At 48.6% G+C, this 18,744-nt stretch overlaps 1 protein-coding gene across 1 annotated transcript in view; it reads right to left on the bottom strand.

Moving 5' to 3' along the window:
• Positions 1-18,744, bottom strand: part of LOC140411223 (MAM domain-containing glycosylphosphatidylinositol anchor protein 1-like) — a 192,843-nt gene that overhangs the window by 92,037 nt on the left and 82,062 nt on the right. Inside the window, exon 7 of the mRNA XM_072500331.1 lies at positions 14,851-14,956. Within this exon, the coding sequence (XP_072356432.1) occupies positions 14,851-14,956 (106 nt within the window). The remainder of the gene's footprint in view (positions 1-14,850; positions 14,957-18,744) is intronic.

Genomic DNA, 18,744 nt, shown 5'->3' on the forward strand with positions numbered 1-18,744 from the left:
GAGACAGAGAGAGAACAGAGAGACAGAGAGTGGACAGAGAGAGACAGAGAGTGAACAGAGAGACAGAGAGTGAACAGAGAGACAGAGAGAGAGCAGAGAGACAGAGAGAGACAGAGAGTGAGCAGAGAGACAGAGAGAGACAGAGAGACAGAGAGAGAACAGAGAGAGAACAGAGAGTGAACAGAGAGACAGAGAGTGAACAGAGAGACAGAGAGTGAACAGAGAGACAGAGAGAGACAGAGAGTGAACAGAGAGACAGAGAGAGACATATAGAGTACAGAGAGACAGAGAGAGAGGCAGAGAGAGAACAGAGAGACTGAGAGTGAACAGAGAGACAGAGAGAGACAGAGCGAGAACAGAGAGACACAGTGCGAACAGAGAGACAGAGAGTGCACAGAGAGACAGAGAGAGAACAGAGAGACAGAGAGAAACAGTGAGAGACACAGAGTGACAGAGAGATCAGGGAGACAGAGAGTGAACAGAGAGACTGAGAGACAGAGAGTGAAAAGAGAGGCAGAGAGTGAACAGAGAGACAGAGAGAGATAGAGAGAGAACAGAGAGACAGAGAGAGACAGAGAGACAGAGAGTGAACAGAGAGACAGAGAGTGAACAGAGAGACAGAGAGTGAACAGAGAGACAGAGAGAGACAGAGAGTGAACAGAGAGACAGAGAGAGACAGAGAGTGAACAGAGAGACAGAGAGGGACAGAGAGTGAACAGAGAGATAGAGAGACAGAGAGAGAACAGATAGACAGATAGTGAACAGAGAGACAGAGAGAGACAGAGAGAGAACAGAGAGACAGAGAGTGAAATGAGAGAGCGAGAGAGACAGAGAGAGAACAGAGAGACAGAGAGAGACAGAGAGTGAACAGAGAGACAGAGAGACAGAGAGTGAACAGAGAGACAGAGGGACAGAGAGTGAACAGAGTGACAGAGAGTGTACAGAGAGAGACAGAGAGTGAACAGAGAGACAGAGAGTGAACAGAGAGACAGAGACAGAACAGAGAGACAGAGAGAGACAGAGAGTGAACAGAGAGACAGAGAGAGACAGAGAGAGAACAGAGAGAGAACAGAGAGTGAACAGAGAGACAGAGAGTGTACAGAGAGAGACAGAGAGTGAACAGAGAGACAGAGAGTGAACAGAGAGACAGAGACAGAACAGAGAGACCGAGAGAGACAGAGAGTGAACAGAGAGACAGAGAGAGACAGAGAGAGAACAGAGAGAGAACAGAGAGAGAACAGAGAGTGAACAGAGAGTGAACAGAGAGACAGAGAGTGAACAGAGAGACAGAGAGAGACAGAGAGTGAACAGAGAGACAGAGAGAGACAGATAGAGTACAGAGAGACAGAGAGAGAGGCAGAGAGTGAACAGAGAGACAGAGAGTGAACAGAGAGACAGAGAGAGACAGAGAGTGAACAGAGAGACAGAGAGAGACAGAGAGAGAACAGAGAGAGAACAGAGAGAGAACAGAGAGAGAACAGAGAGTGAACAGAGAGTGAACAGAGAGACAGAGAGTGAACAGAGAGACAGAGAGAGACAGAGAGTGAACAGAGAGACAGAGAGAGACAGATAGAGTACAGAGAGACAGAGAGAGAGGCAGAGAGAGAACAGAGAGACAGAGAGTGAACAGAGAGACAGAGAGAGACCGAGAGAGAACAGGGAGACACAGTGTGAACAGAGAGACAGAGAGTGCACAGAGAGACCGAGAGTGAACAGAGAGACAGAGAGAGAACAGAGAGACAGGGAGAGAACAGAGAGACAGAGAGAAACAGAGAGAGACAGAGAGAGATCAGAGAGAGATCAGAGAGACAGAGAGAGACAGAGAGTGAACAGAGAGACAGAGAGTGAACAAAGAGACAGAGAGAACGAGAGTGAACAGAGAGACAGAGAGTGAACAGAGAGACAGAGGGACAGAGAGTGAACATAGAGACAGAGAGAGAACAGATAGACAGATAGAGTACAGAGAGACAGACAGAGAGGCAGAGAGAGAACAGAGAGACAGAGAGTGAACAGAGAGAGACAGAGAGAGAACAGAGAGACACAGTGTGAACAGAGAGACCGAGAGTGCACAGAGAGACCGAGAGTGAACAGAGAGACAGAGAGAGAACAGAGAGACAGAGAGAGAACAGAGAGACAGAGAGAAACAGAGAGAGACAGAGAGAGATCAGAGAGAGATCAGAGAGACAGAGAGAGACAGAGAGTGAACAAATAGACAGAGAGACAGAGAGTGAACAGAGGGTCAGAGAGAGAACAGAGAGACAGAGAGTGAACAGAGAGACAGAGAGTGAACAGAGAGACAGAGAGTGAACAGAGAGACAGAGAGTGAAAAGAGAGACAGAGAGTGAACAGAGAGACAGAGAGACAACAGAGAGACAGAGAGTGAACATAGAGACAGAGAGAACAGATAGACAGAGAGAGACAGAGAGACAGAGAGAGAGAGACAGAGAGTGAACAGAGGGACAGAGAGAGAACAGAGAGACAGGGAATGAACTGAGAGACAGAGAGACAGAGAGTGAACAGAGAGTCAGAGAGACAGAGAGAGAACAGAGAGAGAACAGAGAGAGAACAGAGAGACAGAGAGTGAACAGAGAGACAGAGAGAGACAGAGAGAGAACAGAGAGACACAGTGTGCACAGAGAGACCGAGAGTGAACAGAGAGACAGAGAGAGAACAGAGAGATCAGAGAGAGATCAGAGAGACAGAGAGAGACAGAGAGTGAACAGAGAGACAGAGAGTGAACAAAGAGACAGAGAGACAGAGAGTGAACAGAGGGACAGAGAAATTTCAGAGAGAAAGGGAGTGAACTGAGAGACAGAGAGTGAACAGAGAGACAGAGAGAGAACAGAGAGAGAACAGAGAGACACAGAGTGAACAGAGAGACAGAGAGTGAACAGAGAGACAGAGAGTGAACAGAGAGACAGAGAACAGAGAGACAGAGAGAGAACAGAGAGACAGCAAGAGACAGAGAGAGACAGAGAGAGATCAGAGAGAGATAGTGAGAGACAGAGAGAGACAGAGAGTGAACAGAGAGACAGAGAGTGAACAGAGAGACAGAGAGACAGAGAGTGAACAGAGAGACAGAGATTGAGAGAGACAGAGAGACAGAGAGTGAACAGAGAGACAGAGAGTGAACAGAGAGACAGAGAGACAGAGAGTGAACAGAGAGTGAACAGAGAGACAGAGAGTGAACAGAGAGACAGAGAGACAGAGAGTGAACAGAGAGACAGAGAGTGAAAAGAGAGACAGAGAGTGAACAGAGAGACAGAGAGACAACAGAGAGACAGAGAGTGAACATAGAGACAGAGAGAACAGATAGACAGAGAGAGACAGAGAGACAGAGAGAGAGAGACAGAGAGTGGACAGAGGGACAGAGAGAGAACAGAGAGACAGGGAATGAACTGAGAGACAGAGAGACAGAGAGTGAACAGAGAGTCAGAGAGACAGAGAGTGAAGAGAGAGTCAGAGAGACAGAGAGAGAACAGAGAGAGAACAGAGAGACAGAGAGACAGAGAGACAGAGAGTGAACAGAGAGACAGAGAGTGAACAGAGACACAGAGAGAGAACAGAGAGACAGAGAGAGACAGAGAGACAGAGAGTGAACAGAGAGACAGAGAGAGAACAGATAGACAGAGAGAGACAGAGAGTGAACAGAGAGACAGAGAGTGAACAGAGAGTGAACAGAGAGACAGAGAGTGAACAGAGAGACAGAGAGACAGAGAGAGAACAGAGAGAAAACAGAGAGACAGAGAGTGAACAGGGAGACAGAGAGTGAACAGAGAGACAGAAAGTGAACAGAGAGACAGAGGGAGAAGAGAGAGACAGAGCGAGAACAGAGAGACAGAGAGAGAACAGAGAGACAGAGAGTGAAAAGAGAGACAGAGAGTGAAAAGAGAGACAGAGAGTGAACAGAGAGACAGAGAGACAACAGAGAGACAGAGAGTGAACATAGAGACAGAGAGAACAGATAGACAGAGAGAGACAGAGAGACAGAGAGAGAGAGACAGAGAGTGAACAGAGGGACAGAGAGAGAACAGAGAGACAGGGAATGAACTGAGAGACAGAGAGACAGAGAGTGAACAGAGAGTCAGAGAGACAGAGAGAGCACAGAGAGAGAACAGAGAGAGAACAGAGAGACAGAGAGTGAACAGAGAGACAGAGAGACAGAGAGTGAACAGAGAGACAGAGAGTGAACAGAGAGACAGAGAGAGAACAGAGAGACAGAGAGAGACAGAGAGACAGAGAGTGAACAGAGAGACAGAGAGGGACAGAGAGTGAACAGAGAGACAGAGAGAGAACAGAGAGACAGAGAGAGAACAGAGAGACAGATAGTGAACAGAGAGAGACAGAGAGAGAACAGAGAGACAGAGAGTGAACAGAGAGACAGAGAGACAGAGAGTGAACAGAGAGACAGAGGGACAGAGAGTGAACAGAGTGACAGAGAGTGGACAGAGAGACAGAGAGAGACAGAGAGTGAACGGAGAGACAGAGAGAGACAGAGAGAGAACAGAGAGACAGAGAGTGGACAGAGAGAGACAGAGAGTGAACAAAGAGACAGAGAGTGAACAGAGAGACAGAGAGAGAGCAGAGAGACAGAGAGAGACAGAGAGTGAACAGAGAGACAGAGAGAGACAGAGAGACAGAGAGAGAACAGAGAGAGAACAGAGAGTGAACAGAGAGACAGAGAGTGAACAGAGAGACAGAGAGTGAACAGAGAGACAGAGAGAGACAGAGAGTGAACAGAGAGACAGAGAGAGACATATAGAGTACAGAGAGACAGAGAGAGAGGCAGAGAGAGAACAGAGAGACTGAGAGTGAACAGAGAGACAGAGAGAGACAGAGCGAGAACAGAGAGACACAGTGCGAACAGAGAGACAGAGAGTGCACAGAGAGACAGAGAGTGAACAGAGAGACAGAGAGAGAACAGAGAGACAGAGAGAGAACAGAGAGACAGAGAGAAACAGTGAGAGACACAGAGTGACAGAGAGATCAGGGAGACAGAGAGTGAACAGAGAGACTGAGAGACAGAGAGTGAAAAGAGAGACAGAGAGTGAACAGAGAGACAGAGAGAGATAGAGAGAGAACAGAGAGACAGAGAGAGACAGAGAGACAGAGAGTGAACAGAGAGACAGAGAGTGAACAGAGAGACAGAGAGTGAACAGAGAGACAGAGAGAGACAGAGAGTGAACAGAGAGACAGAGAGAGACAGAGAGTGAACAGAGAGACAGAGAGGGACAGAGAGTGAACAGAGAGATAGAGAGACAGAGAGAGAACAGATAGACAGATAGTGAACAGAGAGACAGAGAGAGACAGAGAGAGAACAGAGAGACAGAGAGTGAAATGAGAGAGCGAGAGAGACAGAGAGAGAACAGAGAGACAGAGAGAGACAGAGAGTGAACAGAGAGACAGAGAGACAGAGAGTGAACAGAGAGACAGAGGGACAGAGAGTGAACAGAGTGACAGAGAGTGGACAGACAGACAGAGAGAGACAGAGAGTGGACAGAGAGAGACAGAGAGTGAACAGAGAGACAGAGAGTGTACAGAGAGAGACAGAGAGTGAACAGAGAGACAGAGAGTGAACAGAGAGACAGAGACAGAACAGAGAGACAGAGAGAGACAGAGAGTGAACAGAGAGACAGAGAGAGACAGAGAGAGAACAGAGAGAGAACAGAGAGAGAACAGAGAGTGAACAGAGAGTGAACAGAGAGACAGAGAGTGAACAGAGAGACAGAGAGAGACAGAGAGTGAACAGAGAGACAGAGAGAGACAGATAGAGTACAGAGAGACAGAGAGGCAGAGAGTGAACACAGAGACAGAGAGTGAACAGAGAGACAGAGAGAGACAGAGAGTGAACAGAGAGACAGAGAGAGACAGAGAGAGAACAGAGAGAGAACAGAGAGTGAACAGAGAGACAGAGAGTGAACAGAGAGACAGAGAGAGACAGAGAGTCAACAGAGAGACAGAGAGAGACAGATAGAGTACAGAGAGACAGAGAGAGAGGCAGAGAGAGAACAGAGAGACAGAGAGTGAACAGAGAGACAGAGAGAGACCGAGAGAGAACAGGGAGACACAGTGTGAACAGAGAGACAGAGAGTGCACAGAGAGACCGAGAGTGAACAGAGAGACAGAGAGAGAACAGAGAGACAGAGAGAGAACATAGAGACAGAGAGAAACAGAGAGAGACAGAGAGAGATCAGAGAGAGATCAGAGAGACAGAGAGAGACAGAGAGTGAACAGAGAGACAGAGAGTGAACAAAGAGACAGAGAGACAGAGAGTGAACAGAGAGACAGAGAGTGAACAGAGAGACAGAGGGACAGAGAGTGAACATAGAGACAGAGAGAGAACAGATAGACAGATAGAGTACAGAGAGACAGACAGAGAGGCAGAGAGAGAACAGAGAGACAGAGAGTGAACAGAGAGAGACAGAGAGAGAACAGAGAGACACAGTGTGAACAGAGAGACAGAGAGTGCACAGAGAGACCGAGAGTGAACAGAGAGACAGAGAGAGAACAGAGAGACAGAGAGAGAACAGAGAGACAGAGAGAAACAGAGAGAGACAGAGAGAGATCAGAGAGAGATCAGAGAGACAGAGAGAGACAGAGAGTGAACAGAGGGTCAGAGAGAGAACAGAGAGAAAGGGAGTGAACTGAGAGACAGAGAGTGAACAGAGAGACAGAGAGACAGAGAGAGAACAGAGAGAGAACAGAGAGACACAGAGTGAACAGAGAGACAGAGAGTGAACAGAGAGACAGAGAGTGAACAGAGAGACAGAGAGAGAACAGAGAGACAGAGAGAGAACAGAGAGACAGCAAGAGACAGAGAGAGACAGAGAGAGATCAGAGAGAGATAGTGAGAGACAGAGAGAGACAGAGAGTGAACAGAGAGACAGAGAGTGAACAGAGAGACAGAGAGACAGAGAGTGAACAGAGAGACAGAGATTGAGAGAGACAGAGAGACAGAGAGTGAACAGAGAGACAGAGAGACAGAGAGTGAACAGAGAGACAGATAGTGAACAGAGAGACAGAGAGTGAACAGAGAGACAGAGAGTGAACAGAGAGACAGAGAGTGAACAGAGAGACAGAGAGTGAAAAGAGAGACAGAGAGTGAACAGAGAGACAACAGAGAGACAGAGAGTGAACATAGAGACAGAGAGTGAACAAAGAGACAGAGAGACAGAGAGTGAACAGAGAGACAGAGAGTGAACAGAGAGACAGAGGGACAGAGAGTGAACATAGAGACAGAGAGAGAACAGATAGACAGATTGAGTACAGAGAGACAGAGAGAGAGGCAGAGAGAGAACAGAGAGACAGAGAGTGAACAGAGAGAGACAGAGAGAGAACAGAGAGACACAGTGTGAACAGAGAGACAGAGAGTGCACAGAGAGACCGAGAGTGAACAGAGAGACAGAGAGAGAACAGAGAGACAGAGAGAGAACAGAGAGACAGAGAGAGACAGAGAGTGAACAAATAGACAGAGAGACAGAGAGTGAACAGAGGGGCAGAGAGAGAACAGAGAGAAAGGGAGTGAACTGAGAGACAGAGAGTGAACAGAGAGACAGAAAGACAGAGAGAGAACAGAGAGAGAACAGAGAGACACAGAGTGAACAGAGAGACAGAGAGTGAACAGAGAGACAGAGAGTGAACAGAGAGACAGAGAGAGATCAGAGAGAGATCAGAGAGACAGAGAGAGACAGAGAGTGAACAAATAGACAGAGAGACAGAGAGTGAACAGAGGGTCAGAGAGAGAACAGAGAGAAAGGGAGTGAACTGAGAGACAGAGAGTGAACAGAGAGACAGAGAGACAGAGAGAGAACAGAGAGAGAACAGAGAGACACAGAGTGAACAGAGAGACAGAGAGTGAACAGAGAGACAGAGAGTGAACAGAGAGACAGAGAGAGAACAGAGAGACAGAGAGAGAACAGAGAGACAGCAAGAGACAGAGAGAGACAGAGAGAGATCAGAGAGAGATAGTGAGAGACAGAGAGAGACAGAGAGTGAACAGAGAGACAGAGAGTGAACAGAGAGACAGAGAGACAGAGAGTGAACAGAGAGACAGAGATTGAGAGAGACAGAGAGACAGAGAGTGAACAGAGAGACAGAGAGACAGAGAGTGAACAGAGAGACAGAGAGTGAACAGAGAGACAGAGAGTGAACAGAGAGACAGAGAGTGAACAGAGAGACAGAGAGTGAAAAGAGAGACAGAGAGTGAACAGAGAGACAGAGAGACAACAGAGAGACAGAGAGTGAACATAGAGACAGAGAGAACAGATAGACAGAGAGAGACAGAGAGACAGAGAGAGAGAGAGAGTGAACAGAGAGACAGAGAGAGACAGATAGAGTACAGAGAGACAGAGAGAGAGGCAGAGAGTGAACAGAGAGACAGAGAGTGAACAGAGAGACAGAGAGAGACAGAGAGTGAACAGAGAGACAGAGAGAGACAGAGAGAGAACAGATAGAGAACAGAGAGAGAACAGAGAGTGAACAGAGAGTGAACAGAGAGACAGAGAGTGAACAGAGAGACAGAGAGAGACAGAGAGTGAACAGAGAGACAGAGAGAGACAGATAGAGTACAGAGAGACAGAGAGAGAGACAGAGAGAGAACAGAGAGACAGAGAGTGAACAGAGAGACAGAGAGAGACCGAGAGAGAACAGGGAGACACAGTGTGAACAGAGAGACAGAGAGTGCACAGAGAGACCGAGAGTGAACAGAGAGACAGAGAGAAACAGAGAGAGACAGAGAGAGATCAGAGAGAGATCAGAGAGACAGAGAGAGACAGAGAGTGAACAGAGAGACAGAGAGTGAACAAAGAGACAGAGAGACAGAGAGTGAACAGAGAGACAGAGAGTGAACAGAGAGACAGAGGGACAGAGAGTGAACATAGAGACAGAGAGAGAACAGATAGACAGATAGAGTACAGAGAGACAGACAGAGAGGCAGAGAGAGAACAGAGAGACAGAGAGTGAACAGAGAGAGACAGAGAGAGAACAGAGAGACACAGTGTGAACAGAGAGACAGAGAGTGCACAGAGAGACCGAGAGTGAACAGAGAGACAGAGAGAGAACAGAGAGACAGAGAGAGAACAGAGAGACAGAGAGAAACAGAGAGAGACAGAGAGAGATCAGAGAGAGATCAGAGAGACAGAGAGAGACAGAGAGTGAACAAATAGACAGAGAGACAGAGAGTGAACAGAGGGTCAGAGAGAGAACAGAGAGAAAGGGAGTGAACTGAGAGACAGAGAGTGAACAGAGAGACAGAGAGACAGAGAGAGAACAGAGAGAGAACAGAGAGACACAGAGTGAACAGAGAGACAGAGAGTGAACAGAGAGACAGAGAGTGAACAGAGAGACAGAGAGAGAACAGAGAGACAGAGAGAGAACAGAGAGACAGCAAGAGACAGAGAGAGACAGAGAGAGATCAGAGAGAGATAGTGAGAGACAGAGAGAGACAGAGAGTGAACAGAGAGACAGAGAGTGAACAGAGAGACAGAGAGACAGAGAGTGAACAGAGAGACAGAGATTGAGAGAGACAGAGAGACAGAGAGTGAACAGAGAGACAGAGAGACAGAGAGTGAACAGAGAGACAGATAGTGAACAGAGAGACAGAGAGTGAACAGAGAGACAGAGAGTGAACAGAGAGACAGAGAGTGAACAGAGAGACAGAGAGTGAAAAGAGAGACAGAGAGTGAACAGAGAGACAGAGAGACAACAGAGAGACAGAGAGTGAACATAGAGACAGAGAGTGAACAAAGAGACAGAGAGACAGAGAGTGAACAGAGAGACAGAGAGTGAACAGAGAGACAGAGGGACAGAGAGTGAACATAGAGACAGAGAGAGAACAGATAGACAGATTGAGTACAGAGAGACAGAGAGAGAGGCAGAGAGAGAACAGAGAGACAGAGAGTGAACAGAGAGAGACAGAGAGAGAACAGAGAGACACAGTGTGAACAGAGAGACAGAGAGTGCACAGAGAGACCGAGAGTGAACAGAGAGACAGAGAGAGAACAGGGAGACAGAGAGAGAACAGAGAGACAGAGAGAGACAGAGAGTGAACAAATAGACAGAGAGACGAGAGTGAACAGAGGGTCAGAGAGAGAACAGAGAGAAAGGGAGTGAACTGAGAGACAGAGAGTGAACAGAGAGACAGAGAGACAGAGAGAGAACAGAGAGAGAACAGAGAGACACAGAGTGAACAGAGAGACAGAGAGTGAACAGAGAGACAGAGAGTGAACAGAGAGACAGAGAGAGATCAGAGAGAGATCAGAGAGACAGAGAGAGACAGAGAGTGAACAAATAGACAGAGAGACAGAGAGTGAACAGAGGGTCAGAGAGAGAACAGAGAGAAAGGGAGTGAACTGAGAGACAGAGAGTGAACAGAGAGACAGAGAGACAGAGAGAGAACAGAGAGAGAACAGAGAGACACAGAGTGAACAGAGAGACAGAGAGTGAACAGAGAGACAGAGAGTGAACAGAGAGACAGAGAGAGAACAGAGAGACAGAGAGAGAACAGAGAGACAGCAAGAGACAGAGAGAGACAGAGAGAGATCAGAGAGAGATAGTGAGAGACAGAGAGAGACAGAGAGTGAACAGAGAGACAGAGAGTGAACAGAGAGACAGAGAGACAGAGAGTGAACAGAGAGACAGAGATTGAGAGAGACAGAGAGACAGAGAGTGAACAGAGAGACAGAGAGACAGAGAGTGAACAGAGAGACAGAGAGTGAACAGAGAGACAGAGAGTGAACAGAGAGACAGAGAGTGAACAGAGAGACAGAGAGTGAAAAGAGAGACAGAGAGTGAAAAGAGAGACAGAGAGTGAACAGAGAGACAGAGAGACAACAGAGAGACAGAGAGTGAACATAGAGACAGAGAGAACAGATAGACAGAGAGAGACAGAGAGACAGAGAGAGAGAGACAGAGAGTGAACAGAGGGACAGAGAGAGAACAGAGAGACAGGGAATGAACTGAGAGACAGAGAGACAGAGAGTGAACAGAGAGTCAGAGAGACAGAGAGAGAACAGAGAGAGAACAGAGAGAGAACAGAGAGACAGAGATTGAACAGAGAGACAGAGAGACAGAGAGTGAACAGAGAGACAGAGAGTGAACAGAGAGACAGAGAGAGAACAGAGAGACAGAGAGACAGAGAGACAGAGAGTGAACAGAGAGACAGAGAGTGAACAGAGAGACAGAGAGAGAACAGATAGACAGAGAGAGACAGAGAGTGAACAGAGAGACAGAGAGTGAACAGAGAGTGAACAGAGAGACAGAGAGTGAACAGAGAGACAGAGAGACAGAGAGAGAACAGAGAGAAAACAGAGAGACAGAGAGTGAACAGGGAGACAGAGAGTGAACAGGGAGACAGAGAGTGAACAGAGAGACAGAAAGTGAACAGAGAGACAGAGGGAGAAGAGAGAGACAGAGCGAGAACAGAGAGACAGAGAGTGAACAGAGAGACAGAGAGAGAGAGAGACAGAGAGTGAAAAGAGAGACAGAGAGTGAAAAGAGTGACAGAGAGTGAACAGAGAGACAGAGAGACAACAGAGAGACAGAGAGTGAACATAGAGACAGAGAGAACAGATAGACAGAGAGAGACAGAGAGACAGAGAGAGAGAGACAGAGATTGAACAGAGGGACAGAGAGAGAACAGAGAGAGAGAGAGACAGAGAGTGAACGGAGAGACAGAGAATGAACTGAGAGACAGAGAGACAGAGAGTGAACAGAGAGTCAGAGAGACAGAGAGAGAACAGAGAGAGAACAGAGAGAGAACAGAGAGACAGAGAGTGAACAGAGAGACAGAGAGACAGAGAGTGAACAGAGAGACAGAGAGTGAACAGAGAGACAGAGAGAGAACAGAGAGACAGAGAGAGACAGAGAGACAGAGAGTGAACAGAGAGACAGGGAGAGTACAGATAGACAGAGAGAGACAGAGAGTGAACAGAGAGACAGAGAGTGAACAGAGAGTGAACAGAGAGACAGAGAGTGAACAGAGAGTCAGGGAGACAGAGAGAGAACAGAGAGAAAACAGAGAGACAGAGAGTGAACAGGGAGACAGAGAGTGAACAGAGAGACAGAAAGTGAACAGAGAGACAGAGGGAGAAGAGAGAGACAGAGCGAGAACAGAGAGACAGAGAGTGAACAGAGAGACAGAGAGAGACAGAGAGTGAACAGAGAGACAGAGAGACAGAGAGACAGAGAGCGACAGAGAGACAGAGAGACAGAGAGTGAACAGAGACAGAGAGACAGAGTGAACAGAGAGACAGAGAGTAAACAGACACAGAAAGACAGAGACGGACAGAGAGGGACCAGAGAGGGACGACAGAGGGACTCCAGAGGGACGACAGAGGGACGGGGAAATAGAGTAGTTAGTGACAGGCTGCATGGTTTTGTGTGGGAAAGTCAGGTCTCACCAACTGGTTTGACATTTATGAAGAGGTGACAAAGAAACTTGTGAAGGGAGTGTGTGGATGTAGTTTATATGGACTTTTGTAAGGCGCATTACTAGATCCCATGTGGCAGACTGGTACAAAACTAAAGTCACATGGGATTGGGGGTGGGCTGGCCGGATGGATACACAACTGGCTCGGTTATAAAAGACGGAGTAGCGGGGGAAGAGTGTTTTTCAGAATGGAGACCTGTAGCTAATGGTGTTCAGCGGGGATCAGTGCTGGGATCACTGTTGTTTGCAGTAAATATAAATGTTCTGGAGGAAATGTGGGTGGTCTGATTGGTAAGTTTGGGGATGACACGAAGATTGGCGAAGTTGCTGATAGTGCAGAGGTTTGTCAGAGGATACAACAGGATTTGGATTTTGGATTTGTTTATTGTCAGGTGTACCGAGCTACAGTGAAAAGTATTTTTCTGCGACCCGCTCAACAGTTCATTAAGTAAATGGGGAAGAAAAGGGAATAAAAGAAAATACATAATAGGGCAACTCAACATATACAATGTAACTACATAAGCACTGGTATCGGGTGAAGCATACAGGGTGTAGTGTTAATGAGGTCAGTCCATAAGAGGGTCATTTAGGAATCTGGTGACAGCGGGGAAGAAGCTGTTTTTGAGTCTGTTCGTGCGTGTTCTCAGACTTCTGTATCTCCTGCCCGATGGAAGAAGTTGGAAGAGTGAGTAAGCCGGGTGGGAGGGATCTTTGATTGTGCTGCCCGCTTTCCCCAGGCAGCGGGAGGTGTAGATGGAGTCAATGGATGGGAGGCAGGTTCCTGTGATGGACTGGGCGGTGTTCACGACTATCTGGAGTTTCTTGCGGTCTTGGGCTGAGCAGTTGCCATACCAGACTGTGATGCAGCCCGATAGGATGCTTTCTATGGTGCATCTGTAAAAGTTGGTTAGGGTTAATGTGGACATGCTGAATTTCCTTAGTTTCCTGAGGAAGTATAGGCGCTGTTGTGCTTTCTTGGTGGTAGCGTTGACGTGGGTGGACCAGGACAGAATTTTGGAGATGTGCACCCCTAGGAATTTGAAACTGCTAACCATCTCCACCTCGGCCCCGTTGATGCTGACAGGGGTGTGGACAGTACTTTGCTTCCTGAAGTCAATGACCAGCTCTTTAGTTTTGCTGGCATTGAGGGAGAGATTGTTGTCGCTACACCACTCCACTAGGTTCTCTATCTCCCTCCTGTATTCGGACTCATCGTTATTCGAGATCCGGCCCACTATGGTCGTATCGTCAGCAAACTTGTAGATGGAGTTGGAACCAAATTTTTCCACACAGTTGTGTGTGTACAGGGAGTAGAGTAGGGGGCTAAGTATGCAGCCTTGCAGGGCCCCGGTATTGAGGACTATTGTGGAGGAGGGGTTGCATGTAGATAGATTGGAGACTTGGGCACAGAAATGGCAGATGGAGCTTAATCGGGATAATGTGAGGTGATGCATTTTGGAGGATCTAATCTAGGTATGAATTACACTGTGAATGGCAGAACCCTGAGGAACATTAACACACAGAGGGATCTGGGCGTGCAGGTCCACAGTTCCCTAAAGTGCCAACACAGGTGGGCAAGGTGATCAAGAAGGCGTGTGGCACGCGTGCCTTCATCAGCCGGGGCATTGAGTACAGGAGTTGGGGAATAATGCTGCAGCTGTATAAAACCTTGGTTAGGCCGCATTTGGAGTATTGCGTGTAGTTCTGGGCACCACATTACCAGAAGGACATGGAAGCTTTGGAGAGAGCGCAAAGAAGGCTCACCAGGATGTTGCCTGGTCTCGAGCGTGTTGGCTACGAGGAGAGGTTGGATAAACTAGGATTGTTTTCACTGGAAAGACGGAGGCTGAGGGGAGACCTGATGGAGGTCGACAGAATTCTGAGAGGCAGAGACAGGGGTGGATAGTCAGAGGCTTTTTCCCAGGGTGGAAGTGTCAATTACAAGGGGCACAGGTTCAAGGTGAGAGGGGGAAAGTTTAAGGGAGATGTGCGGGGTAAGTTTTTCACACAGAGAGTGGTGGGTGCCTGGAACGCGATGCCAGAGGATGTGGGGGAAGCAGCACATTAGCAATGTTTAAGAGGCATCTGGACAGGTGCATGAATTGGGAGGAAATAGAGGGAGACGGACCGACTGAGGGCAGAAGGTTTTGTTTAGTTAGGGCAGTCTGAGGTGACCATTTCAGGCCTTAACAGGGCAGTAATGGGATCAGATCACAGGCCCTGCCCTCCACACAGTAAAATTGGGTCCGGGTGCAGTCAGACAGGGAGGGAATTCCCTCACGGGAATTTCACACTCACCTCCGGGGTCATCACAACCACCTGGGCAGGATCAAATTCACCCTTTGTGCTTTTGGCGAGCCTGTCAGATTTGCAACAATGATTGATTTGTGTTGTTGTTAATCGAAGGTCAGATTGACACCCACCTTTCTCCGAGAACGGTCTCCTCGCACAGGAACCTTTGGTGATGCTGACGTCATCAATCCCAATATCTCCCAAAAAACCCGGCCCCCGAACAGCTTCCAGAACGACCTGAAATATCGAGAAATACAGAACGAGCCGTCACACCGAGAAATACTGAACGAGCCGTCACACCGAGAAACACAGAACGTCCCGTCACACCGAGAAATACAGAACGTCCCGTCACACCGAGAAACACAGAACGTCCCGTCACACCGAGAAATACAGAACGTCCCGTCACACCGAGAAATACAGAACGTCCCGTCACACCGAGAAATACAGAACGGGCCGTCACACCGAGAAATACAGAACGTCCCGTCACACCGAGAAATACAGAACGTCCCGTCACACCGAGAAATACAGAACGTCCCGTCACACCGAGAAATACAGAACGAGCCGTCACACCGAGAAATACAGAACGTCCCGTCACACCGAGAAATACAGAACGTCCCGTCACACCGAGAAATACAGAACGTCCCGTCACACCGAGAAATACAGAACGAGCCGTCACACCGAGAAATACAGAACGTCCCGTCACACCGAGAAATACAGAACGTCCCGTCACACCGAGAAATACAGAACGTCCCGTCACACCGAGAAATACAGAACGTCCCGTCACACCGAGAAATACAGAACGAGCCGTCACACCGAGAAATACAGAACGCCCCGTCACACCGAGAAATACAGAACGTCCCGTCACACCGAGAAATACAGAACGTCCCGTCACACCGAGAAATACAGAACGTCCCGTCACACCGAGAAATACAGAACGTCCCGCCACACCGAGAAATACAGAACGTCCCGTCACACCGAGAAATACAGAACGTCCCGTCACACCGAGAAATACAGAACGTCCCGTCACACCGAGAAATACAGAACGAGCCGTCACACCGAGAAATACAGAACGTCCCGTCACACCGAGAAATACAGAACGTCCCGTCACACCGAGAAATACAGAACGTCCCGTCACACCGAGAAATACAAAACGTGCCGTCACACCGAGAAATACAGAACGTCCCGTCACACCGAGAAATACAAAACGTCCCGTCACACCGAGAAATACAGAACGAGCCGTCACACCGAGAAATATAGAACGTCCCGTCACACCGAGAAATACAGAACGTCCCGTCACACCGAGAAATACAGAACGTCCCGTCACACCGAGAAATACAGAACGTCCCGTCACACCGAGAAATACAGAACGCCCCGTCACACCGAGAAATACAGAACGTCCCGTCACACCGAGAAATACAGAACGTCCCGTCACACCGAGAAATACAGAATGGGCCGTCACACCGAGAAATACAGAACGTCCCGTCACACCGAGAAATACAGAACGTTCCGTCACACCGAGAAATACAGAACGTCCCGTCACACCGAGAAATACAGAACGTCCCGTCACACCGAGAAATACAGAATGGGCCGTCACACCGAGAAATACAGAATGTCCCGTCACACCGAGAAATACAGAATGTCCCGTCACACCGAGAAATACAGAACGTTCCGTCACACCGAGAAATACAGAACGTCCCGTCACACCGAGAAATACAGAACGTCCCGTCACACCGAGAAATACAGAATGTCCCGTCACACCGAGAAATACAGAACGAGCCGTCACACCGAGAAATACAGAACGTCCCGTCACACCGAGAAATACAGAACGTTCCGTCACACCGAGAAATACAGAACGTCCCGTCACACCGAGAAATACAGAATGTCCCGTCACACCGAGAAATACAGAACGAGCCATCACACCGAGAAATACAGAACGTCCCGTCACACCGAGAAATACAGAACGTCCCGTCACACCGAGAAATACAGAACGTTCCGTCACACCGAGAAATACAGAACGTCCCGTCACACCGAGAAATACAGAACGTCCCGTCACACCGAGAAATACAGAATGGGCCGTCACACCGAGAAATACAGAATGTCCCGTCACACCGAGAAATACAGAATGTCCCGTCACACCGAGAAATACAGAACGTTCCGTCACACCGAGAAATACAGAACGTCCCGTCACACCGAGAAATACAGAACGTCCCGTCACACCGAGAAATACAGAATGTCCCGTCACACCGAGAAATACAGAACGAGCCGTCACACCGAGAAATACAGAACGTCCCGTCACACCGAGAAATACAGAACGTTCCGTCACACCGAGAAATACAGAACGTCCCGTCACACCGAGAAATACAGAATGTCCCGTCACACCGAGAAATACAGAACGAGCCATCACACCGAGAAATACAGAACGTCCCGTCACACCGAGAAATACAGAACGTCCCGTCACACCGAGAAATACAGAACGTCCCGTCACACCGAGAAATACAGAATGTCCCGTCACACCGAGAAATACAGAACGTCCCGTCACACCGAGAAATACAGAATGTCCCGTCACACCGAGAAATACAGAACGAGCCGTCACACCGAGAAATACAGAACGTCCCGTCACACCGAGAAATACAGAACGTTCCGTCACACCGAGAAATACAGAACGTCCCGTCACACCGAGAAATACAGAATGTCCCGTCACACCGAGAAATACAGAACGAGCCGTCACACCGAGAAATACAGAACGTCCCGTCACACCGAGAAACACAGAACGTCCCGTCACACCGAGAAATACAGAACGAGCCGTCACACCGAGAAATACAGAACGTCCCGTCACACCGAGAAATACAGAACGAGCCGTCACACCGAGAAATACAGAACGTCCCGTCACACCGAGAAATACAGAACGTCCCGTCACACCGAGAAATACAGAACGAGCCGTCACACCGAGAAATACAGAACGTCCCGTCACACCGAGAAATACAGAACGTCCCGTCACACCGAGAAATACAGAACGTCCCGTCACACCGAGAAATACAAAACGTGCCGTCACACCGAGAAATACAGAACGTCCCGTCACACCGAGAAATACAAAACGTCCCGTCACACCGAGAAATACAGAACGAGCCGTCACACCGAGAAATACAGAACGTCCCGTCACACCGAGAAATACAGAACGTCCCGTCACACCGAGAAATACAGAACGTCCCGTCACACCGAGAAATACAGAACGTCCCGTCACACCGAGAAATACAGAACGAGCCGTCACACCGAGAAATACAGAACGAGCCATCACACCGAGAAATACAGAACGTCCCGTCACACCGAGAAATACAGAACGTCCCGTCACACCGAGAAATACAGAATGTCCCGTCACACCGAGAAATACAGAACGAGCCATCACACCGAGAAATACAGAACGTCCCGTCACACCGAGAAATACAGAACGTCCCGTCACACCGAGAACTACAGAACGTCCCGTCACACCGAGAAATACAGAACGAGCCGTCACACCGAGAAATACAGAACGAGCCGTCACACCGAGAAATACAGAACGTCCCGTCACACCGAGAAATACAGAACGTCCCGTCACACCGAGAAATACAGAACGTCCCGTCACACCGAGAAATACAGAACGTCCCGTCACACCGAGAAATACAGAACGTCCCGTCACACCGAGAAATACAGAACGTCCCGTCACACCGAGAAATACAGAACGTTCCGTCACACCGAGAAATACAGAACGTCCCGTCACACCGAGAAATACAGAACGTCCCGTCACACCGAGAAATACAGAACGTCCCGTCACACCGAGAAATACAGAACGTCCCGTCACACCGAGAAATACAGAACGTCCCGTCACACCGAGAAATACAGAACGTCCCGTCACACCGAGAAATACAGAACGTCCCGTCACACCGAGAAATACAGAACGTCCCGTCACACCGAGAAATACAGAACGTCCCGTCACACCGAGAAATACAGAACGTCCCGTCACACCGAGAAATACAGAACGTCCCGTCACA

This window comes from Scyliorhinus torazame, chromosome 4 (assembly GCF_047496885.1).
Source record: "Scyliorhinus torazame isolate Kashiwa2021f chromosome 4, sScyTor2.1, whole genome shotgun sequence".
Lineage (NCBI taxonomy): Eukaryota > Metazoa > Chordata > Chondrichthyes > Carcharhiniformes > Scyliorhinidae > Scyliorhinus > Scyliorhinus torazame.